Source organism: Toxorhynchites rutilus, chromosome 3 (genome assembly GCF_029784135.1).
Source record: "Toxorhynchites rutilus septentrionalis strain SRP chromosome 3, ASM2978413v1, whole genome shotgun sequence".
Lineage (NCBI taxonomy): Eukaryota > Metazoa > Arthropoda > Insecta > Diptera > Culicidae > Toxorhynchites > Toxorhynchites rutilus.
In genome coordinates, this window is record NC_073746.1 from 250,065,479 (window position 1) to 250,091,772 (window position 26,294).

Below are 26,294 nucleotides of genomic sequence, written 5' to 3' on the forward strand. Positions count from 1 at the left end.
GGCTTCACTCGATTATCCCTAAGGTTAGCCTCAAACCATGGTTCAAAAGTCTGGACTTGAGTCGGGACTTTATTCGCACCTTCTCCCGACTCATGTCCAATCACTGTTCGTTAGACGCGCTACTCTTTCGTTTCAGTCTGGCCGGCAGCAATATCTGCGTTTGTGGCCGAGGTTACCACGACATCGAACACGTTGTTTGGTCGTGTGAGGTGTATCTTGTTGCCAGATCGAATTTAGAGAACTCCCTTCGGGCTAGAGGAAGGCAGCCCAATGTGCCGGTGAGAGATGTGTTGGCTCGGTTAGACCTTGATTACATGTCCCAAATATATGTTTTCCTTAAATCTATCGATGTTCGTGTGTGATTATCCTTATATCCTTATACCCTCCATTTCTTCCTTTGTGAGTAATTGGTCCGCTTGCTATAAACAGGAGAATGAAATGTAAATTCACAACAGATGTACGAATAGATTTAAGAATTGAGTGTGTGTGATTATCAACATTGTAATAATTTCCTTATACCCCATCCTTTTCCTGAGAAAAATATGTCACCCTTTTAATCTCGAGTCCACCGCGAGTAATCGGTTTCCCACATTACTAACCATAGATTTAAGAAAATTGTTCATATATATAGTTTTAAAAATATATTTAAGATTTCGGCTCCTTTAAACTTATGTAACTGAGCCTGTAAAAATAAACGAATTTATATAAAAAAAAAAAGATCCACATGAATCGGAGAATGACACTTTCACGACCGAAAACGAACAAACAAAAATTATACCTCAGAGGTCCCCTTTTTCCAAGCCTAACAAAACATTTTTTGTTCTAGTATGTCGAGTATGATTATACGCAGTTTATAATTGCTAATTACAAGGGTGTGCCCGGAGAAAAGCTCTTGCAGTCACTTATCTCTTACAACTTATCAATAACATCCAATCTAAAGTTAATACAGACCAAAAAGGCAATCAATTTGCACCGAGTCATTAAATCAAGGTAGTGTCATGAATCCGACCTGAACTCTGCAGTGCGATGATTTATTAATTCGTCCAGCTGCTGCCATCCCCCCGGCACCACCATCCACCCCCAGCTTCGCCCGCTCGGCATGTAACAATTAAAAGTTGTGATGCATATTTATATCATCGAAAGAATTAACAACACAAAACTACCCAGAAGAATGCTGAGAGAAGCGATTAAATTCCCGGCCCAAGCGGCGGATCTAATTCTGAAGGCTTGTCCGTCTGTCTGTCTGTCGATGGCTGGCGATCGAGGAGCTGCAAAACAGTGGGCGATCTGACGAAAACAGTTTAGTGCTTATCTCGCGATTGTCGAGGCAACTGATCTGCAAAAGTGGACGAAGAAATAGTGCGTGTTGTTGTTTATCTCTTCCGTGATATACGTAGTGATTTGTGATGCTAGCCGAGAGCCGAACAATCGCGGTGATAGTGTTCCTACTCGTCTCCCTGCAAGAAGTGATAACCAGTGATAATGCGTTCATAGATGACCCCCCTGATGGATATTATAGGCGAACTTCGTTAGATGGTATTTAAAGGACACTTATTATGTAGCAACAAATTTTCAGAAATTAAAAAATTATGTGATTATTATAACACTCACGTGTTTCTATGGAAAAGTTATGCAATGGAATATTGTTATTCATATAAAATTATTCATTGTTATTCATATAAATTCATTCAACATCCCATTGAAATCTGTATTTTCAAGACAAGCTCAAATTCCGGAACCGATTCCGATGATCTCTGTGAAACGACTTTGAATTTGTTAATAATTGTATGATAATAATTATCGATGACCCGTCGTCTGAATTGGTTCGATATATAATGATAGATATTTTCGCTAAAAAAAGGTGCATGAAAAAGTGGGAAGTCGTGTTTCTCGATTTGTTCACATTGAACAATAATTACCTATATCACATGATTCAAATCGTGTGGCGTATTACAAGCTTAACTCCTCACATCGCAATGATATTCTGATGCCACAAAAAGTGGAACATCGTTTTAGTGAAATTGAAATACGAACTAATGAAGAAGAACAGGAAGCCTGAGCTAAAGTTTCGACAAACGGCTCCTGTTTTACATGTTTCAATAATTTAGACTATGATTCAAAATTATGAAAACGCTGTGCCCTGGTTAACGGTGTAAGACACCGGGATAGGTTTTAGGAGAGAATTTTGTTAGCCTGCCATTTGTTCAAACGACCCTGCATCTTGCTCAGCTCGATGAAGCTAGTAGCCAGTCTTGGTAGCTGGCGAGACACCACATTTCATGGATTTGTTTGATACCTCGGAAACCTACGGGGAAGCTTCCCTGAGCATATCAGCACAACAGCGATTGGAACAATTCTTCAATGACTCTTTGAGTTTACTTGAGCGAGATTGGTTCTCCGGACATTTTTTAACTGAGGTAAGAACACCTCCACAAAGAATTCATTTTTCAGCATTACAAATGTCTTGGTCATGGTTATTTCCACATTTTCAACATTAATTTGCATTGCGACTGAAAAGGATTTCGTTCAACTTCATCGTTTCCAATTAGAGCAAGTAGTTATTTTTGATGTTCATAAACGAACTTGAAGACGAAGTTTGTCAATGAGCACATAGTGTGAAAGCGCTGTACCATCGAATGACTCTCTGAAGAAGCTAGCCGGGGAAACCTTTTTTTCTAAGCCCTCAATTTAAAAAATCGAAAAAAACGGGAATTTTAACTTAGAAACTTCCCCATAAGGCAGATTCTCATTATGAAAGATACCTACACATTTTTCAGGTTTAACCCATTTCAACCATGTATGCCGGAATACATACTCGATATTCGTCAGTAGTATTATATACAATTGTGAGTGACCGCTTTCCAAGAGCACATCACCAAGTTTAGCTTTATGAACATCAGTAAAGTCCAAGCTTTTAAGCTTTTTGTATACGGGCTTTATAAACTTGAGTAATTTCTATCAGTTCTCCTTCGGTTCCGAAAAATAAATCCGAATTGATCTCCTAATAATGTACCTATTATTAATATTTGGAAGTTGAGACAGATGCTGGACATCTTCAGTTGTTGAATAGTAGGTTATAAAAATATTTCCTATCGATTGTTGCAAATATATCTGTGATTTATTGAGAAATAGCTTAAATTTTTTCTTCCACCATTTTTACTGTTCGTGAACCAAACACTGTATTCGATTCGTAGTGGTATATAAATATTGTAACCTACCGATGCGTAAGTAGGAATATAGAGGCGAATGAACTTTGTAGCTTAAAGCGTGTATAATAGAAAAAATCAGATCAATCAGATAATTTGCATAAGCTAAACCTTATAGACAGCACGGGTAGATAAGCACATGAATGGGCACAGCAAATGTATGGGAAAACGGGAATGCTGCTAATTTTCGTTAAACTTAAATTGTTTACAGATTAGGGATACATAATTTATCAGCACTTCCATGCCAAACCAATATAGTGGTTCTCAGATTTTCGTTGAAATTGATAGTTTTGTTTCTTATTGTCAAATATGAGACCGTGTTTTTTTCATTTTTTCGAAGTTTTAAGCCAAATTTTGAAGCATATTCCAAGCATAGATTTGCATAGTTTATTATGAATTAGATGATATCGATGGTATCCACGTAGAGCCAGAACTGTAGTAAAAATACAATCCAGTTACTATGGTCTGCTTGTTATCAACATTGCAATAACATTATAAAGTAAAATAGGAGAGCTCTCAACGCTTGAAAATGGGCAAAAAGTTGCTTTGAAGCCATACGCTTAGGATACGGACAGGTTCTGATTTTATTTGGATTTATATTTTTTTCTACTTTTCTGCAGTTCAGTAGCTTCTGTTTCTACAGCTTCAATACCGATGTAATTTCGTTTGTTCAGTTGATAATTTTTTGAGACAGTTTATTGTAATCTTTTTTTCCTTGTTTTCCCCAAAAATTACAGCATCTTTACTGCTGGACGGTTTCAGATGATCGACATATCAAATTTAAAGCCAATGAACTAATCTTTTTTTTTTTTGGAAAAATATTATATTTTCGAAAAAACATGAATTCTAGCCGCACAGGAATATTGAACGAAGACTGAAAACATGTTATCTTCAAAAAATCAAAACTCAAAAACGAAAAAAACAACTCTCTGATTTTCGGAACTATAATATTCTCTTTCAAAGAATACTAGCTCATTAGCTTCATTTTGATATGTCGATCATCTGAATCGGTTCAAGAGTTCGAAGGATATGGATTTTTTGAAAATTTTTGGAAAAAAAGGAGAAAAAAAAGATTTTTCGGACCACTGGAAAGTTCCACTCTAATGGGAAAAAAAATTGTTTTTTTTGCGATGAGGAACAAAACTACCACTTTTCATGAAAATCTGAGAACTACTAAATCGGTTTGACATGGAATGGCGAGTATACCATATCAATCAAATCCTGGAGAATTTCCTGTTCGATTGGTCACCAACTTTGGTCTAAATAAGTACCGCTCTGTCCATCTTCTCAAAGGATAACTTATCGAATCTGGAGGCTATAACGACTACGACGACGAGTTGTTAGGGACATGTTTCGTTGTAAATCCCATTCCAACAGCTCAAAAAGATTCGACATCTCGACATTAAGACGGAGTTGAAGACTAAGTCTTTTGAGCAATTCCAAATGAAATCGACAAATGACAAAACAAGAGTATTTTTGATTCGAATGGAAGTTTGTATGCCTTTGGGGTTGGGTTGGAGAAAATAGGAGTTTTCACCAGCAATTGCGAATTTTTTGACTGAAGTGTAACTTTTGAAAAGGGCGTAACGATTTTAGTAAGAGAAATCTTTGATAATTATATCTCAAAAACTATGAGTCGAACCGAAAAAGTTTCTTAGAAAGATTTATAGAGTATTGATGTTAAAACGGTAAAAAAGTGTAGACTGAGAAAAACAATTAGTACTCTTTTTTTTATTTACAAAAAAAACTTTTATTTGGAATATCTAAAATATTTAGTTATTTATTTTTTTAATTCTTTCATATAAAATAGAAGTCATGTAGAAAATTTTAAAAATGAGTTCAAGATGGTGAAACTATTTTGACGAACTTTGTGGAACATCGAATTTTTATGAATTGTCGAAAAATGTATATTTTAGATATTGAAAATTAAAGATTTTTTTGTAAATAAAAAAAATACTATTTTTTTTCTCGGTTTATATTTTTTCACATTTTCACATCACATTTTAACTCTTTCTAAGACACTATTTCGGTACGACTCATAGTTTTTGAGATATAAATTATCAAGGATTTATCTTACTAAAATCGATACGCCCTTTTAAAAAGTTACACTTGAGCCAGAAAAATACCAATTGCTGTGGAAAACTCATATTTCCTCCAACCCAAATGCAATACAAACTTTCATTCAAATCAAAAATACATGTATTTATTTGGAATTGCACCTTTAGTCTGGTGAACTATCCTGAAGACATTCCTGAATGCGAGCAACACCTTCGTGATTCCGCTAATAACCTTCAGTATTGTAGTAGTCAAGTGAATCAAAATGAAGGGGGAATTGAATTCGTGGACATTCTCGTACAATTGTTGCCCAATTACGACAACTGGGCGAGTACTTCGCAGAACGCATCAACCTAATTCACGCTCTCCAAAAAAAAACAATAAATAATAAAATCAAAATTAACTCTCACATTGAACCATTAACACTGTTGTTGACTGATCGTTGTCTATAGTGGAATTAAAAATTGAAGAAAGAGTGTGTTGAATTATGTAGGTTTTATATTTTCACAGTTCGCCTCTAGTCTTGAAAAAGGTAAATTTAGAAAGCTTAACATAAACTCTCAGCCTTGAGAAAGACCATTTTGGCCACCCTCACCGCGGCTGCCGACTGGTAGCTAGCTGGATGACAGCCAAATCGTAATTGTTGCCAAAAGTTAAAACCACAATTCAAAAATAATATATACCTCTCGCTCGATGCAACGAGCGAAATTTACTCTGAACTGCATATTCCATAGCATAGTTCCATAGTTGTTTTATTATTTTCAAAAAAAAAATCTAGAGATGTTTTCCACTAATTGTGTGTGTAATTGCGTATTTGGAATCAAAATTTATGAATTAATTGAAGTGATATTTACATTCAAAATATATACAACTTTTCCATCCTAAACATTGAAATAAGCGTCTTATATTGAAAGCTAAGACGTAGCCCCAAGTCAAAAATTTTCAAATTGAAGCATTTTTTTTGATTGATTTAATTTGTTACACCTTTAAGTGATAGACAGGGTACCCACATACTCACCAAATTCAAGAATCTATAAGTATAGAAATTATTCAACGCATGTTATCACTCATGCATGCAGGAACTTATTCGAATCCGCAAAATTCCATGGTTACAAACATTTAAGTTAGCTGGGTACCCTCTCGATTACGTATTAATTCCATGTAATTCCAAACATTTATTCCATGTAACGGAGAAACATGTTATTTGCAAGTGGTTGAAAAATCTTGAACGAAATTTGTGTCTGAAAATAATCTGATATTACGAGGGTCACTATTTATATTTCGGGAATTGGCAACACTGATGTCATGTGAGTCCATCAGATGGTTCCATCATTTTGACATGACATTTTTGACGATATACGTACTCAGAACATTTTGTCATACGGACGCTATTTGTTTATTTTATATTTAGTTGAAAGTTTGGTCTCGGCAAAAAAATGGAACTGAATCGTGAACATTTTCGTGCGATGATTTTTTACGACTTTCGACGTGGATTATCACAACAAGAGTGCGTCAATCAACTTAATTTGACTTTTGGCGATGAAGCTCCATCGAAAACCACTGTGTATCGCTGGTATAGTGAATTCAATCGTGGTCGTAGTTCGCTGTCCGACGAGTTTCGTGAAGGTCGTCCAAAATCGACTGTAGTGCCAGAAAACATCGATGCTGTGCACGAAATGATTATGCAAGATCGTCATGTAACCTATTGTGAGATTGAGGCATCCCTAAGCATTAGTTCCACCAGCATATATGCGATTTTACATGAACACTTAGTTGTGCGAAAATTATGTTCACGTTGGATCCCACATAATTTGACAATCGCTCAAAAAAAAGGCTCGTGTCGATTGGAATAAATGCTTTGAAAATTGGTTTAAGCGCATGCAAAAGTGTATCGATCATCGTGGCGAGTACTTTGAAAAACAATAAAAATATATTCGCAGCTTAACTATTTGTTTTTGTTCCTATTCCCGAAATATAAATAGTGACCCTCGTATAATGATGAGTTTTGGTAGAAGTACTAGGAATTTTATAGCGAAAGATAAATTCAACGGGGTCGATTAGAAGATCAATCAATGAACGGTTATGCGATTGGACTCATGAACTTGCGCTTAGTAAGAAAACGTGTATGTTTGAAGGTATTGATAACAAAAAACAAATTTTGGGCGCGACGAAGTTTGCCGGGTCAGCTAGTCTATATATATATAAAAATGGATTTCTGTCTGTCTGTCTGTCTGTCTGTCTGATTCTTATGGACTCGGAAACTACTGAACCGATCAACATGAAAATTAGTATGTAGGAGTTTTTGGGGCCGTGGAAGGTTTTCGTTATAGTTTGAGACCCCTCCCCCCTCTCTAATGGAGGACTGCCATACAAATGAAACACAAATTTCTGCAATACTCGAGAATTAATCAAGCAAATGAAACCAAATTGGGCATATTAAGGTTTTAGGGTGCAATAAATGTTTCTATGGTAGTTAGACTCTCCACCCCCCTCTCCAAGGGGGAGCAGCCATACAAATGAAAGACAAATTTCAGCATAATTCGAAAACTAATCAAGCAAATGGAGCCAGATTTGTCATGCGAAGGTTTTAGGGGACACGAACTGTTTCCATGGCGAATGGACACCACTCTCTCTGAGGGGGGTGGGGGGTACTGCCATACAAATGAAGCAAACATTTCTGCATAATTCAAGAACTAACCAAGCAAACTGAACCAAATTTGGCATGTGGAGGTTTTAGGGGGCAAGAAACATTTCTAAAGTGGCTCAACACTCCTCTCACCTTTCTGAGGGGGAGGAGGTCTGCCATAGAAATGAAACAGAAATTTCTGAATGACGCGAGAACTAATCAAGCAAATGGAACCAAATTAAGCATATGGAGGTTTTAGGGTACAATAAATGTTTCTATGGTGGTTAAACACAACCACCGAACACCCACCCCCCTCCGTTCTTAGGGAGGGGCTGCCATACAAATTAAACACAAATTACAGGGGGCGTCTTTATTCTATCATATTTTCTGTATAAAACATTTATTCCTTGTAACGGAGAAACACTTGAACGAGAATTGTGTTTGAAAATAATCTGATAGTATAATTATCAGTTTTATTAGAAATACTAGGAATTTTATAGTAAAAGGTAAATTCAACGAGGTCGATTAAAAGATCAATCAATGAACAGTTCTGCGATTGGACTCATGAACTTGCGCTTAGTAAGAAAACGCGTATGTTTGAAGGTATTGATAACGAAAAACAAATTTTAGGCGGGACGAAGTTTGCCGGGTCAGATAGTATAAAATATAGAAATATAATTTTTTTTTTCATTTTTCAAACGGAAGCAACAGAATCGTCTTACGTAGCGTACTTTTTGATGTACAAGATTGCCAAGTTTTCAGTATTATTGATTGTATTTTCTTTTTCATAGTTTTGATGGTTTTGGGACTAAGGGCGCTATTTTTTTGATAATTTTCTTGAAAGCTTCTTCTTTCTTTCTTGATTTATGGAAAAAGAAGAAAAAAGAGGGAAAAAGAAGAAGAAAGAGGAAATTTATTATTTTTAGATACCGTATGTAAAAAAGATTCAGCTTTTAAGAAAAAATATTAAAAACATAGCACCCTTGGTCCCGAAACTAATTAGAAAAATTTGAAAAAAAAAAATTTCTATATAGATCATCTGAACAAATGAGACAAATGTGATTAAACATATTTTTAGTTTTTTACCATGAATATGTATTTATAAATCAATTTTATTGTAGTCAAGTGAAAAAAAAGGCTTTATTATGTCCAAAAATAAATTTAATTTCGCGAAACAGTATCATTTTGAGGTATGAGATGCTGTTTAATCGCCAACAAAGCTTAAGTGTTCGGAATTTGAGACAAAACTGTATTAAATGTGTTTAATGAGGATGATGTTTGTGTGTGCAAAATATGGCTAAATAAATCATGATGTAATCGATGGATATCACGCTATACGAAACGATAAAATTGATTGAATTCCAAGTAAAAGTAACTGGAATACTCATTTATTGAAATTTGCGGGAATGATATTATCAATTTTTATGGGAATTTAATTTCAAAGATGCGAAATCCACTGGCCTAATTTATAATCACTCAGATTGCTCAGAATCTATCTTACTGTACTGTTTTAACTTATTGTTCAACAGAAACTTCATGAATAGTACCTAAAAATCTGAACATTTCAATGTTCAGCTGGCATCTTCTTGTTTATTTAATATCGATTGAGAGCCAACTTGTTTTTCATTCAACAGGATCTTCTCAGCTCGGTCTATTGATTACTAACAAATTTGAAGGTGTGCCTGGGTTTGGTCAAGTGTTATGTAATATTTCTGACCACGATTTAATATTTGCACCAATAAATTACTCATTTGACAAATGAAGAAACTTTTATTACTTTTACTTTTCATTCTATGAGTAATCCAGACGTTTTGATAGAACTATTCACTAATAACCTGAAGTGTATTCATTTGTGTTCGGTTAAATTTAAGAAAGGTTATGAAATTGATATTCCATAATTCAATACTCAAATTCAAATAGAACTAATCGATAAAAACCGTGCGTACAAAACACGAAAATTTACCTAAAAAGGTCAATGATTTATATACAGGGTTTTCCATTTCGGGCTACGAAAGTATACAGCCCTGCGCTGACAACCGTTTGACATAGCTGTTAACCAAAGCGTCATATCGTTAGTTGAATGTCTGCCATTTTACAATATGGATCGTTTTAGCATCGCACAACGTGTTAATTTTGTTAAATTATACTATAAAAATGATGAAAAACCGGCAAATGTTTTTCGAGCAATACGGACGGATTTTGGTCGTCATGGACGGCCTACAGAGCACTCAATCGCTAATGTAGTGCGTAAATTCGAACAAACTGGATCCGTAGCGGATATTGTGAAACCTGTGCATCATCGTAATGTGTGTTCGGCCGAAAATATTGCTGCTGTTGCTGCCAGTGTGGAGGATGACCCGCATGTTTCGATTCCACGGCGTGCTCAGCAATTGGGCTTGTCAAACACATCATTGTGGCGAATTTTGCATTTGGACTTGCACCTACATCCATATAAAGTCCAACTGGTACAAAAATTAGAGCGTGGTGACCATGGAATGCGTCGGGCATACGTCGATTGGGTGAACGAACAACAGCAGCAAAATGCTGAATTTTCGCATCAAATTTTCTTCAGCGATGAGGCACATTTCGAGCTCGGTGGCTATGTGAACACCCAAAATTTCCGTATATGGGGCTCAGAAAATCCACACGTGATTGTTGAGAGGCCATTGCATCCGCCAAAAGTCACTGTTTGGTGCGCATTATGGTCTGGTGGAGTCATCGGGCCGTATTTCTTTGAAAATGAGGACGGCGATACGGTAACTGTGAATGGTGAGCGCTATGGCCGCATGTTAACCGATTTTTTTTGCCACAAATTGAAGATATGGATACGGATGACATGTGGTTTCAGCAGGACGGCGCCACGTGCCACACAACACGACCGAACATGGCCATATTGCGAACGAAATTTGAGGGACGCATAATTTCGCGTTTTGATGATGCCAATTGGCCGTCCAGATCATGCGATTTGAACCCGCTAGACTTTTTTTGTGGGGTTATGCGAAAGACCGTGTCTATGCCAACTCTCCGCAAACTCTTGAACATTTGAAAGAAAACATTCGTGAAGTTATGACCGAGATACCGCCCCATATGTGCCGAAAAGTCATCGAAAATTACCTGTTCCGGATCAAGGTGTGCGAGAAAGCCCTAGGTGGACATTTGAATGATGTTGTATTTCACACATAATGGCATAAACCAAACTTTAATTTGAAATGAAAGTTTCATCGAAATTCGAATTCTGAGTGTGTTTTATTTCAATTTACTTTCGGAAGTTGGAAAACCCTGTACATTCAAAGTCAATTCAAAGCCAAGCGAAAATAAAAACCCTAACCATTGTTTTCGGAAAACAAAAATATTCATTAACGATTCATCAATTTCATGAGGGCTAAAATCACATCCAATATTGATTTTCCAAGTCACAATTGTAGGACACGTAGCCTCGGACTTCTTCTGTGCCGCTCCGATCGAAACCTGAGCTACGACCGACTTTTCTGTCACTCTCTCTTCTAATCGCAGTAATTGAAAATTGGAAGAAAATATATTCTATTTACTCTAATCGGTTTCAAGATATCTACAGCCACCTACCCAAAAGTTTACTGCAGCATTTCTGAGCGTTGCAAATAATCCAGTCTCATTTATTTTTTTCTTAGACTGTCCCAACCGGTTCTACAGCGAGGATGTAAGCAGTGCCCTCGGATTCTTTATTCTGGGTGGACTTCGTGCATTTCGTAGCGAATATCCTCATATGGTAGGTTCCGTAGATCTGAATTTATAGCTGAAACCACAAACTAACGAAAGATTACAGGCTGCCATTGGCTGGACCAACAGATACACTCGTCGTGTGGAGTACAACTGTGGTGGATCGTTGATTTCCTCACGATTTGTAATAACAGCCGGACACTGCGGACGTAGTGATGAAGGGTACAATTGTTGTGTGCTTCCCTGATACAAATAATTCAACGCACTGTGAAATTTTGCTCGTATTTTCAGAGTTCCTCCAGACGTGGTTCGACTTGGCGATACCAACCTCGCGACGAGAGAAGATGATTCATACGCTCAATCTATAAAGATCAAACAATTTCTACCTCATCCTCACTATAAAACGACTGAAAAGTATCACGATATCGCTCTGATCGAACTGGAACAGGACGCGAGATTAGATTTCTCCGTGTGTCCGATATGTTTGTGGCCTCACGACGATTTATACAGGTTCAACGATGGGCTACAAGTGGCTGGCTTTGGAGTTACCGATTTTGGTAGGATACACTATCAAGCAGTGTCCGCAATGCTACTAAAACTTCCGTTTAACAGGTTCCGATCGCAGCCCAACTCTGCAAAAGACCACCTTGAACTATTTGGACCACAAAACATGCAATAGTATGCTACCGCGACCACGATCGCTTTACAATGGACTCACCGCAGATCAATTCTGCACCAAGACACCTCAGCGGGACACCTGTCAAGGCGATTCGGGTGGACCGATTCAAGTCGAACTGTCGGATGTGAACAGGATGATACCTTATTTGGTGGGTGTGACATCGTTCGGAACTGGCTGCTGGGACGGGTCGTTTGGAGTATACACTAAAATTTCAAGTTACCTCGAATGGATCACTTCGATAGTGAATGTGACCACGGATCCACTAGGTAGTGACATGTTTTATAGTATTTTTTTTCTTCTCATGAGCATAAAATACTAATATATTTTTTCAGCGTGCGCCCGCCAATCCGAGTGTCTTTCGGCGAGAAAGTTTTCAGACAGCCGCATAACACCTCAAAACAATTCACCTTTCTTTCGGGTAGTGAAATTTGTTCGAATTCTCTGAGCAATATATTTATTCACCCATCATCATGTGTTTTCAGGTTGAAATTCGCCGGGCAGGTGAAAGCTTCAATCAGTGTAGTGGTGCACTGATCGATTATCGTCACGTGGTTACTTCCGCTGCTTGTACCGATTGGAACGGTCGAGAACCCACCGAAATTTTAGCCAGTGATCAATCGGTTAAAATTGTTGAAATCATACGTCACCCGATGTACATACCAGGCGAACATTACCACGATATCGCGCTGTTGACTCTTGTGAAGTTCTACAATCCGCACAAAATCTACCAATTCACTGCGCCTGCCTGCATCTGGCGGAACGAGCGAATCCCCGAGCCGATTGTGTTTTATTCCGGATATGGACCCGATTTTACCGGGCCAATGAGCAGCGCCGTGTCCGAAGTGCCATTAAAAATATTAACCGCTTTATACACGGAAAATGGGATCTGTGATAAAAATTATAACAACAAATTCGTGAATGAGCTTCCGCAAGGATTCAACCGTAATTTTATCTGCGCGGAAAATCCCGTTGAATTGGTGCCTGAAATATGCAAGGTAACGATTGAATACTTAAGTATGCCCATCTCGCTTGACTTAATCTATTTTCAGCTGGAACCTGGTGGTCCCATTTCCAATTTCCGCCGGGATAATATTGTGCCATACATTTACGGGATAAACACACTCGGTACCAAGTGTGGCGGAACGGGTAATCCTTTCGTTGCCACACGAATCTCTCCTTACTACAGCTGGATCGAATCGTTGATTGTGAATGGGTCCAAATTTGACACCGATAAACAGAGAGTGCAGGAGCCTGTCGGTAATGAGATAACAATCACCCAGCACGACTCGAGTGTAGGTAATCGCGGAGACTTTCCCCATGAGCAGGATCTCGGTAAGCTGGCAATCCTTATGGTGAAAATATATTTTCCCCTTCTAACCTATAAACTAATCAGTCTCCTATGTCTTGCCTGGCCTGATTGCGGAGGCCGATCGTAAGTTGACGCAACAACATGGAGATTCACTGCTGGCCGGAGCATTCAAGCCACTAGCGACTGCCTCTGGTGAGTGTTTGATCTTGAGGGACAATGTGCCAGATGATCATTGTTGATATTACTAAATTTGAGATTTTGTTGTTTTTTCGTTAGTGATGAACACTACATTTTTAGCGAGACCGACAAATTTTTCATTGCCACTTAGATCTCAAATTCTTATTAGTTTGTATTATTGTTGAAAATACACAGTATACAGATTGAATAAATTTGCTAAGATTTGTAAAAACAGTTATTGAATATTTGTTTGTTTATAGGTTTTCCCTTGGCATTACATATAGAAATTCCGTGCGCTGTAAATGTGGAATCAAATAATCTGCACTTAAAGAGATGTTTTGTATTGCATTTTACTAACTAATTGCATACAAGAAAAACAATGTCATCGACTTTTTGAGTGAAAAATACTTTCGTTTGATATACTATTGAGTCCGGAGACGGACAAGAAATAAGATTGGAAGAGAAGAGAATACTTTCAGTCCAATGGCGAAAAAGAAATGGGATTGGGAGAGAAAAGCATACTGTTCAGTCCAGTGGCGAAAAAGAAATGTGATTACAACAAAATGGATTTCCGAACAGAAACGTTCAATCTAGAGGCAGAAAAGAAAAGAATTGGGGAAAAAGCATACTTTCAGTCCAGTGGCGAAAAAGAAAAGGGTTTGGGAGAGATAAGTATACTGTTCAATCCGGAGGCAGAAAAAAAATGAGATTGGGAGAGAAGAGCATACTTTTAGTCGGGTGACGGAAGAGATATGGGATTACAACAAAATGGATTCCCGAACACCGGCTCTGAGCCACCGTTCAATCCGGAGACAGAAAAGAAATGGGATTGGAAGAGAAGAGCATACTTACAGTCCACTGGCGAAAAAGAAACGGTATTACAAAAAATAAATTTCCGAACAGAAACCGACTATAAGCCACCGTTCAATCCGGAAGCAGAAAAGAAGAGCATACTTTCAGTCCAGTGACAGAAAAGAAATTGGATTGGGAGAGAAGAGCATACTTTTAGTCCAGTGGCGAAAAAGAAACGGGATTACAAAAAATGGAATTCCGAACAGACACCGGCTATAAGCCACCGTTCAATCCGGAGGCAGAAAAGAAATGGGATTGGGAGAGAAGAGCATACTTTCAGTCCGGTGACAGAAAAAAAAGGATTGGTAGAGAAGAGCATACTTTTAGTCTAGTGGCGAAAAAGAAACGGAATTACAAAAAATGGATTTCCGAACAGACACCGGCTATAAACCACCGTTCAATCCGGAGGCAGAAAAGAAGAGCATACTTTCAGTCCGGTGACAGAAAAGAAATTGGATTGGGAGAGAAGAGCATACTTTCAGTCCAGTGGCGAAAAAGAAATGGGATTACAAAAAATGGAATTCCGAACAGACACCGGCTATAAGCCACCGTTCAATCCGGAGGCAGAAAAGAAATGGGATTGGGAGAGAAGAGCATACTTTTAGTCTAGTGGCGAAAAAGAAACGGAATTACAAAAAATGGATTTCCGAACAGACACCGTTCAATCCGGAGGCAAAAAGAAATGGGATTGGAAGAGAAGACCATACTTTCAGTCCGGTGACAGAAAAGAAAAAGGATTGGGAAAGAAGAGCATACTTTTAGTCCAGTGGCGAAAAAGAAACGAAATTACAAAAAATGGATTTCCGAACAGACACCGGCTATAACCCACCGTTCAATCCGGAGACAGAAAAGAAATGGGATTTGGAGGGAAAAGAATACTTTCAGTCCGGTGACAGAAAAGAAAAAGGATTGGGAGAGAAGAGCATACTTTTAGTCCAGTGGCGAAAAAGAAACGGAATTACAAAAAATTGATTTCTGAACAGACACCGGATATAAGCCACCGTTCAATCCGGAGGCAGAATAAAGGGATTGGAAGAGAAGAGTATACTTTCAGTCCAGTGGCGAAAAAGAAACGGGATTACAAAAAATAGATTTCCGAACAGAAATCGGCTATAAGCCACCGTTCAATCCGGAGGCAGAAAAGAAGAGCATACAATCAGGCCGGTGACAGAAAAGAAATTGGATTGGGAGAGAAGAGCATTCTTTCAGTCCAGTGGCGAAAAAGAAACGGGAATACAAAAAATGGATTTCCGAACAGACACCGGCCACCGTTCAATCCGGAGGCAGAAAAGAAAAAGGATTGGGAGAGAAGAGCATACTTTTAGTCCAGTGGCGAAAAAGAAACGGAATTACAAAAAATTGATTTCTGAACAGACACCGGATATAAGCCACCGTTCAATCCGGAGGCAGAATAAAGGGATTGGAAGAGAAGAGTATACTTTCAGTCCAGTGGCGAAAAAGAAACGGGATTACAAAAAATAGATTTCCGAACAGAAATCGGCTATAAGCCACCGTTCAATCCGGAGGCAGAAAAGAAGAGCATACAATCAGGCCGGTGACAGAAAAGAAATTGGATTGGGAGAGAAGAGCATTCTTTCAGTCCAGTGGCGAAAAAGAAACGGGAATACAAAAAATGGATTTCCGAACAGACACCGGCCACCGTTCAATCCGGAGGCAGAAAAGAAAAAGGATTGGGAGAGAAGAGCATACTTTTAGTCCAGTGGCGAAAAAGAAACGGAATTACAAAAAATTGATTTCTGAACAGACACCGGATATAAGCCACCGTTCAATCCGGAGGCAGAATAAAGGGATTGGAAGAGAAGAGTATACTTTCAGTCCAGTGGCGAAAAAGAAACGGGATTACAAAAAATAGATTTCCGAACAGAAATCGGCTATAAGCCACCGTTCAATCCGGAGGCAGAAAAGAAGAGCATACAATCAGGCCGGTGACAGAAAAGAAATTGGATTGGGAGAGAAGAGCATACTTTTAGTCTAGTGGCGAAAAAGAAACGGAATTACAAAAAATGGATTTCCGAACAGACACCGGCTATAAGCCACCGTTCAATCCGGAGGCAGAAAAGAAGAGCATACTTTCAGTCCGGTGACAGAAAAGAAATGGGATTGGGAGAGAAGAGCATACTTTTAGTCTAGTGGCGAAAAAGAAACGGAATTACAAAAAATGGATTTCCGAACAGACACCGTTCAATCCGGAGGCAAAAAGAAATGGGATTGGAAGAGAAGACCATACTTTCAGTCCGGCGACAGAAAAGAAATAGGGTTGGGAGAGAAGAGCATACTGTACAGTCCGGTGGCGAAAAAGAAATGGGATTACAATAAAATGGATTTCCGAACAGACACCGGCCACCGTTCAATCTGGAGGCAAAAAGAAATGGGATTGGAAGAGAAGAGCATACTTTCAGTCCGGTGACAGAAAAGAAAAAGGATTGGGAGAGAAGAGCATACTTTTAGTCTAGTGGCGAAAAAGAAACGGAATTACAAAAAATGGATTTCCGAACAGACACCGGCTATAAGCCACCGTTCAATCCGGAGGCAGAAAAGAAATGGAATTGGGAGAGAAGAGCATACTTTTAGTCCAGTGGCGAAAAAGAAACGGAATTACAATAAATAGATTTCCGAACAGACACCGTTCAATCCGGAGGCAAAAAGAAATGGGATTGGAAGAGAAGAGCATACTTTCAGTCCGGTGACAGAAAAGAAAAAGGATTGGGAGAGAAGAGCATACTTTTAGTCTAGTGGCGAAAAAGAAACGGAATTACAAAAAATGGATTTCCGAACAGACACCGGCTATAAGCCACCGTTCAATCCGGAGGCAGAAAAGAAATGGAATTGGGAGAGAAGAGCATACTTTTAGTCCAGTGGCGAAAAAGAAACGGAATTACAATAAATAGATTTCCGAACAGACACCGTTCAATCCGGAGGCAAAAAGAAATGGGATTGGAAGAGAAGAGCATACTTTCAGTCCGGTGACAGAAAAGAAAAAGGATTGGGAGAGAAGAGCATACTTTTAGTCCAGTGGCGAAAAAGAAACGAAATTACAAAAAATGGATTTCCGAACAGACACCGGCTATAACCCACCGTTCAATCCGGAGACAGAAAAGAAATGGGATTTGGAGGGAAAAGAATACTTTCAGTCCGGTGACAGAAAAGAAAAAGGATTGGGAGAGAAGAGCATACTTTTAGTCCAGTGGCGAAAAAGAAACGGAATTACAAAAAATTGATTTCTGAACAGACACCGGATATAAGCCACCGTTCAATCCGGAGGCAGAATAAAGGGATTGGAAGAGAAGAGTATACTTTCAGTCCAGTGGCGAAAAAGAAACGGGATTACAAAAAATAGATTTCCGAACAGAAATCGGCTATAAGCCACCGTTCAATCCGGAGGCAGAAAAGAAGAGCATACAATCAGGCCGGTGACAGAAAAGAAATTGGATTGGGAGAGAAGAGCATACTTTTAGTCTAGTGGCGAAAAAGAAACGGAATTACAAAAAATGGATTTCCGAACAGACACCGGCTATAAGCCACCGTTCAATCCGGAGGCAGAAAAGAAGAGCATACTTTCAGTCCGGTGACAGAAAAGAAATAGGATTGGGAGAGAAGAGCATACTTTTAGTCTAGTGGCGAAAAAGAAACGGAATTACAAAAAATGGATTTCCGAACAGACACCGTTCAATCCGGAGGCAAAAAGAAATGGGATTGGAAGAGAAGACCATACTTTCAGTCCGGCGACAGAAAAGAAATAGGGTTGGGAGAGAAGAGCATACTGTACAGTCCGGTGGCGAAAAAGAAATGGGATTACAATAAAATGGATTTCCGAACAGACACCGGCCACCGTTCAATCCGGAGGCAAAAAGAAATGGGATTGGAAGAGAAGAGCATACTTTCAGTCCGGTGACAGAAAAGAAAAAGGATTGGGAGAGAAGAGCATACTTTTAGTCTAGTGGCGAAAAAGAAACGGAATTACAAAAAATGGATTTCCGAACAGACACCGGCTATAAGCCACCGTTCAATCCGGAGGCAGAAAAGAAATGGAATTGGGAGAGAAGAGCATACTTTTAGTCCAGTGGCGAAAAAGAAACGGAATTACAATAAATAGATTTCCGAACAGACACCGTTCAATCCGGAGGCAAAAAGAAATGGGATTGGAAGAGAAGAGCATACTTTCAGTCCGGTGACAGAAAAGAAAAAGGATTGGGAGAGAAGAGCATACTTTTAGTCTAGTGGCGAAAAAGAAACGGAATTACAAAAAATGGATTTCCGAACAGACACCGGCTATAAGCCACCATTCAATCCGGAGGCAGAAAAGAAATGGAATTGGGAGAGAAGAGCATACTTTTAGTCCAGTGGCGAAAAAGAAACGGAATTACAATAAATAGATTTCCGAACAGACACCGTTCAATCCGGAGGCAAAAAGAAATGGGATTGGAAGAGAAGAGCATACTTTCAGTCCGGTGACAGAAAAGAAAAAGGATTGGGAGAGAAGAGCATACTTTTAGTCCAGTGGGGAAAAAGAAACGAAATTACAAAAAATGGATTTCCGAACAGACACCGGCTATAACCCACCGTTCAATCCGGAGACAGAAAAGAAATGGGATTTGGAGGGAAAAGAATACTTTCAGTCAGGTGACAGAAAAGAAAAAGGATTGGGAGAGAAGAGCATAGTGTTCAGTCCGGTGGCAGAAAAGAAATGGGATTACAATAAAATTGATTTCCGAACAGACACCGGCTATATGCCACAGTTCAATCCGGAGGCAGAAAAGAAATGGGATTGGGAGAGAAGAGCATACTTTCAGTCCGGTGACAGAAAAGAAAAAGGATTGGGAGAGAAGAGCATACTTTTAGTCTAGTGGCGAAAAAGAAACGGAATTACAAAAAAATGGATTTCCGAACAGACACCGGCTATAAGCCACCGTTCAATCCGGAGGCAGAAAAGAAATGGAATTGGGAGAGAAGAGCATACTTTTAGTCCAGTGGCGAAAAAGAAACGGAATTACAATAAATAGATTTCCGAACAGACACCGTTCAATCCGGAGGCAAAAAGAAATGGGATTGGAAGAGAAGAGCATACTTTCAGTCCGGTGACAGAAAAGAAAAAGGATTGGGAGAGAAGAGCATACTTTTAGTCCAGTGGGGAAAAAGAAACGAAATTACAAAAAATGGATTTCCGAACAGACACCGGCTATAACCCACCGTTCAATCCGGAGACAGAAAAGAAATGGGATTTGGAGGGAAAAGAATACTTTCAGTCAGGTGACAGAAAAGAAAAAGGATTGGGAGAGAAGAGCATAGTGTTCAGTCCGGTGGCAGAAAAGAAATGGGATTACAATAAAATTGATTTCCGAACAGACACCGGCTATATGCCACAGTTCAATCCGGAGGCAGAAAAGAAATGGGATTGGGAGAGAAGAGCATACTTTCAGTCCGGTGACAGAAAAGAAAAAGGATTGGGAGAGAAGAGCATACTTTTAGTCTAGTGGCGAAAAAGAAACGGAATTACAAAAAAATGGATTTCCGAACAGACACCGGCTATAAGCCACCGTTCAATCCGGAGGCAGGAAAGAAATGGAATTGGGAGAGAAGAGCATACTTTTAGTCCAGTGGCGAAAAAGAAACGGAATTACAGTAAATAGATTTCCGAACAGACACCGTTCAATCCGGAGCCAAAAAGAAATGGGATTGGAAGAGAAGAGCATACTTTCAGTCCGGTGACAGAAAAGAAAAAGGATTGGGAGAGAAGAGCATACTTTTAGTCCAGTGGCCAAAAAGAAACGAAATTACAAAAAATGGATTTGCGAACAGACACCGGCTATAACCCACCGTTCAATCCGGAGACAGAAAAGAAATGGGATTTGGAGGGAAAAGAATACTTTCAGTCCGGTGACAGAAAAGAAAAAGGATTGGGAGAGAAGAGCATACTTTCAGCGCAGTGGCGAAAAAGAAATGGAATTGGGAGAGCTGAGCATATTGTTCAGTCCGGTGACAGTAAAGAAAAGGGATTGGGAGAGCAGAGAATACTGTTCAGTCCGGTGGCGAAAAAGAAAAGAGATTGGGAGAAAAGAGCATATGCGAAAAAGAAATGGGATTGGGAGAGAAGAGTCAGTCCGGTGGCGAAAGAGAGATGGGATTACATAAAATGCGCATGCGGCATAATGACTGCATAACTCGAGAACTAATCAAGCAAAGGGAACCAAATTTGCCATATCGATATTCTAGATGTCAATAAATGATTCTATGGTGTTTCAACGCTCCTCCCTCTTCTCTGATAATTGATCAGTTTCATAAGGACGTTATTCCTTACATGGATCGTCTGAAAGGATTCGCGTCTGGATGGGCGATCGTATTGATGGGAGTTTCTAATTCCGCATTGCGCTTAATAAAAATTGCTCAGATCTAGTAGTCGTCAAATGTGCATGTCATTCGCTGGCTTTGTGTGCTAGTTATGAGTGTGAGAAAATCCCTGATTATCTTGAGCATTTATTGAGGGACATATATACCTATACATGCAAGAGCCCAAAAAGGACTAACGAATTCAGAGTAATACAGAAAATTTTGGAACTCAAGCGGCTTTAAATTCTATACCCTTCGGCCACCCATTGGCTTTCGTTAGCGGAGATGGTGAGAAGAAGCATTTCACGATTTTCAGAGTTAATTTTTTCACCATTTAGTAGGAATGTGACAAAAATTAGACATTGGATATTGGCTGCCCTCAAATATTTAATGACAAACCTCTCTGTTTTTGGAGTATGTATAAATCAAAAAATTTGATTAAACATCGTGGCGGCAACTCAAAAAGAAAATTTCAATAATAAATAGATTTTTCTCGACAACAAATATTTTCGTCGGTAGAAACCTCTGGTACAGATGAAAATTTGGCAACACTGGATGGAAGTGTTATAAAATAATTTGTATGCGAATGCCGCGAACGATCGCCGTTTCCTATTGTTAGGACAGTGCATTGCTGAGTAATTCCGAGGAGGAATCCATTTCTTCCTTAAGCGTTAACAATTCTGCTTCGAATCAACGAAATAGTATGATAATCATTTCATACAAAAAATAAAATGTCCAAGAGGAATATAATTGCTACTTATTGACTAGAAAACTTGTTTCAATAGCTTAAAAACAGCTTTCAGAAAAACTCCGAAATCCATTCAATTGTATTGCGATGTGAGAAAATATATGAAGAATAATCACTTTTTTCGAAAGACGAATTGTCTAAGAGTTATAGAGCAATTCCAAATGAAATCGACAAATAGCAAAACATGAGTATTTTTCATTCGAATGAAAGTTTGTATTTCGTTTGGGTTGGAGAAAATATGAGTTTTCCACAGCAATTGAGATTCCTTTGACTCAAATGTAACTTTTGAAAAGGGCGTATCGATTTTAGTAAGAGAAATCTCTGATAATTTATATCTCAAAAACTATGAGTCATACCAAAATAGAGTCTTAAAAACAGTTATAAAGTATTGATGTTTAAACGTCAAAAAAATATACACTGACAAAAAAATTAGTACTCTTTTTTATTCACAAAGAACTTTATTTGCAATATTTAAAATACGTATCATTTTAGTTTTAATTTTTTCGTATAAAATAGAAGTCATGTAGAAAATTTAAAAAAAAACAGTCCAAGATGGTACAGCTATTTTTGACGAACTTTGTGGAACATCAATTTTTTATGAATTTTCCAAACTTCGAATTTTTGTATGTTAACAATCATTTTAGCCACAAATAGTTAATCTCGATTGTGATGTGATGTAGAACAGTAAAAGCTCATTATAAATCTTCTTCCAAATACAGCCATTCTTGAGATACTTAAAAATATTTCTAATTTATTGTCTTTTTCATAGTAGATAAACCCTTTTAATATGTTTGTCGTGTTATACCGTCATGCTCATGAAACATATATTATTGCCATAATGATGTTTTTGAAAAGTTGGAAATTACAAGCAAGGTCATAAAATTTCATGAACATGACGGTATATCACGACAATTGAAAAGGCCTATTTACTATCAAAAAGACAATAAATTAGAAATATTTTTTTGAATATCTCGAGAATGGTTGCATTTAGAAGGAAATTGAATGAGCTTTTTTGTTTTAAATCACACCAGGATTCATAATTTGTGGCTAAGAATGATTGTTAACATACAAAAATTCGAAGTTTCGAAAATTCATAAAAGTTCGATGTTCCACCAAGTTCGTCAAAAATAGTTGACGGTCGGAGTCACATTTTAAACGATATTACACTATCCAGAGGTAACGTATCAGGCACGGTACGTTTCATGCAAGACAAATATTATTGCGAGTGTTTTAAATGTACATGCATGGGGGTGAGAATGAGCCATGGGGGTAAGATTGGGTCAAAAACGTATTTTTTTTTTTGGATGAATTATTAAACAATAACACAGTTATTACAAATTGAAAGTAGTGAAAATGTGTCCCCTATTAAACGGTTCACAGCTTTCGAAAATATTCGCAATATTTGTCAATCTCACCCAATCTTTAAACGATCTTTAAACATCGACGGTACATAAATTTTTGGTGAAATTTTTTTTATAATATTTCTCGATACATCATAGTAGGACGCACTTTCAGTAATTTTTTCAAATTTATATCTCGAAGCTATCGAGAATAGCGTGCAAAAAATTGAAAAGTACAGTTTTTACCATAGATCCTATGGTGAACCTCATAGGGGTTCAAAAACATAGTCAAATTTTCTTATTGGGTACCCAATACAATATTTTCCATAGAGCGGATGATTTGATTTGGGGCACTTTTTACTTCCATGCCCAGCTAGGCCCTTTTCCTGGGATTTCCACTGAAACACATCCTTATAATTTAAAATTAACTTCGGACGCAATTTCTGTATAAGATTCCCAAGCTCGTGATACGAAGTGCAGTGTCGCCAACTCGAATTTACCTTCCCATTCCAAGAACAAACATCTCCGCTCCGTCTGTGCTGCCAGTCCGACTAAAAGTTATAAATGAATATTGACTTTTCCGTAACAAATATGTACTGAACCGGCGAACTTTTTCTCGCCCAAAAAAGATTTTTTGAAATGAAAACTTTCGAACAATCGCGTTTTCTTCTAAACAATTGTTCGTGAGTTCAATCCTATAAATTTTCAATGATTGATCTCCTAAATAGCTTTACTCATGGCTACAAGCCAATGAACCTTGTAATCTGAAGCTTCAGTAACAGAAACAATCAATCACTCAGTAAATTCGCGATGACGAATGTAAAATGTCGAGGTCTATCAAATTAGTGATCCCGAAAGCGGCTTCAAGTTGTTAAAAATGAAATGGAGATTCTTACTTGATGTTTTTTTAATGCTTAGTACAAACGTAGTCTCTCGATAATTTTCATTTTTTTCAATGAATTTTATTCCAAAAAGTGACATGTTAATATAACATATTGAGTACCCAAAATGAAGGTCATTTATTTCACTTTAAATGAAAAATAGCGAAAGAAAATCAAGTTTTAATGAAATGTTGAACTCATTTTCGAATATCACTCATCATAATATTTCACAATTGGGGGGAATTGAGGGCAGTTGAGGGTAAGTAGTATGGAGAAATTCACTCCATACCACTTAAGTACTTTTCCGCTGTAATGGCAGCTTTTCAAATCAGACCAAAATTTTACATGTCCATTGTGAGCTTTAGTATACAGAAGAATGCGTTTTTTTAGGCACTGCTTGTATATTTCGGAATCCATAATCTGTTGCGAAAACCTTGATTTTTCGTCCGCAGCTGTAAATACCTTGCCATATATGCGGCTGTCTTGTGAATTTATGCAAAAACGAATTTTAACTTGCTAGGGATATCACTTCGACCAGTGGCATTATAGAACATTTGTCTGGTATACCTTGGGAAGCGTCAGATGTGATGAAACAAGTGCAGGCTCAATGCTACCCCAGAAATATATGATTCCTTAGAAGTAATCGTGACTCATTTTAACGCTAATTTCATCCCCAGAGACCATTTCCTGCAGTTGCTCCTCGTTCTGTTTATAGTCTAGTAGATGGTCTAACTAGCTTCCGTTTCTACAACTGAATTAAAGATTAAAAAAATAGAAAAGCCAAATTGATTTCTACACTAATACTCATAATTTCGTATATTGTTCAAACGAAATTGACATAAAATTCATTATTATAATTCTACCTTCTTCTACTATTATTCACAGTCTTTCATCGCCTGCACTCACGCAAGCCGCTTAAAGTGACAATCTACGGTACCCAGCTGGATCAAATTCCGGAAGACTCGAAGGAACTGCTGGATACGATCAACACGATTCCTCTTCACTCCTTCAAGACTCTCCCAGTTGCACCAGTCAAGCCGAACAACGTCGAAATCGTAAAAGCTGTGGAGCTAGGTTCATTCATGCAGATTTCATCTTCATCTTCGGCTCAAACATTGATTCAACTTTTGACCAAGCCGCTCACCAGCACAAAGTCTTTCATAACACCGTTTTCGGCAAACATTGACGATAATCAGATGTCTACGCCCAATCATGCACCATTGGAACCGATCCTGTCAACGATTCAACCACAAACGCAAGCTACACATCCATATCCTAGCCTGGCAGAATTCACCATTGAAAAATCAATCGAACACCAAGAAGACGATGACCGTTGCACTACGATCACAGGACAGATGGGAAAATGCATACACCAAGGTTTCTGCCAGCGTCCATCTCTAGTGCATAGCAGATTGTCGTATTGCAATCTGCAACTGCTTACAGTTTGCTGTCCAGAAAATAACACGCTTTGAGATTATTTAAATACCTTTGCATACATTATGTCTGAATGATAAGAGTTAGCAATACAAAAAAACTACTAATAATATATGAGAAAAATCAATACACATTAAATTATTGTTCCATGTTTAGATCTATGATGAGACCAATCTTCAATCGATGACATTACACGCCTAAGCATAAAACCTGATAGTCACGCTCATTGAACAACAGCATAAACGGAATCCTCATCACACAACGATGAACAATATAGTATTCTACCCCATCTATGTACTCAATTCGCCACGCAAATGTCATCCGTCTAGACGGCTCATGAACCCAAACGTCGGTCTAATCTTCGATCAACATTAACGAATTTGAATTAGAATTCAGTTGCCCTCACCCTCATTGATCAATCAGAGCTCGGCAAGGTATCTGTGTACACAGCTGAATTATGTTTTGATTTCACGCAAAAACTTTACGAGCGTTGAAAATCATCTCGTCCAGCCTTGGGGACAGATATTTCTTTTAGATATCGTGTGTACTCTTGGCCCGGCGAGTTCACGGTGACCTATAAATCTCGGTAAACAAGTGCCACTCGACGGTGGGAGCTAAAAAGAAGCAATTAATGATTGGTCATTTACCCAGCGTACAATGTCTTTTGACTTGAAGTGACACCATACCGGGACAATCTCAAACCACACAAAAAAAAACAAATCAATTGAAGCATGTAGGGCTTGAATTAGCGACAGCGAATGAATGAGTGTAGAATAATCGATCTTGTTAGAGACAATCGTGAGTGGACTATCCTGTATCGATTCTTGTTCTTTAGCATACTGAAATCTATAGCACTTTGTTTTATTGTATTGCGGAAAAAGGTGATCCTATTTTCCGAGCTGCTTTCAAAGTTCAAAGAATTTAGATTATGAAACAAACTATGGCC

The 26,294-nt window shown here is 38.2% G+C and overlaps 1 protein-coding gene across 2 annotated transcripts; it reads left to right on the plus strand.

Moving 5' to 3' along the window:
• Nucleotides 1–1,333: 1,333 nt before the first annotated feature.
• Nucleotides 1,334–25,460, plus strand: LOC129778712 (serine protease 53-like). Of its 2 annotated transcripts, XM_055785783.1 has the most exons (10): nucleotides 1,334–1,536; nucleotides 11,535–11,632; nucleotides 11,690–11,805; nucleotides 11,875–12,140; nucleotides 12,196–12,528; nucleotides 12,595–12,680; nucleotides 12,745–13,257; nucleotides 13,312–13,594; nucleotides 13,656–13,763; nucleotides 24,800–25,460. In XM_055785783.1, the coding sequence occupies exons 1-10, from the start codon at nucleotides 1,407–1,409 to the stop codon at nucleotides 25,384–25,386; spliced, it is 2,520 nt and encodes an 839-aa protein (XP_055641758.1). In that variant the 5' UTR covers nucleotides 1,334–1,406; the 3' UTR covers nucleotides 25,387–25,460. The 2 variants fall into 2 exon arrangements, with proteins under 2 accessions (XP_055641758.1, XP_055641759.1); XM_055785784.1 differs by lacking the exon at nucleotides 13,656–13,763.
• Nucleotides 25,461–26,294: the final 834 nt, after the last annotated feature.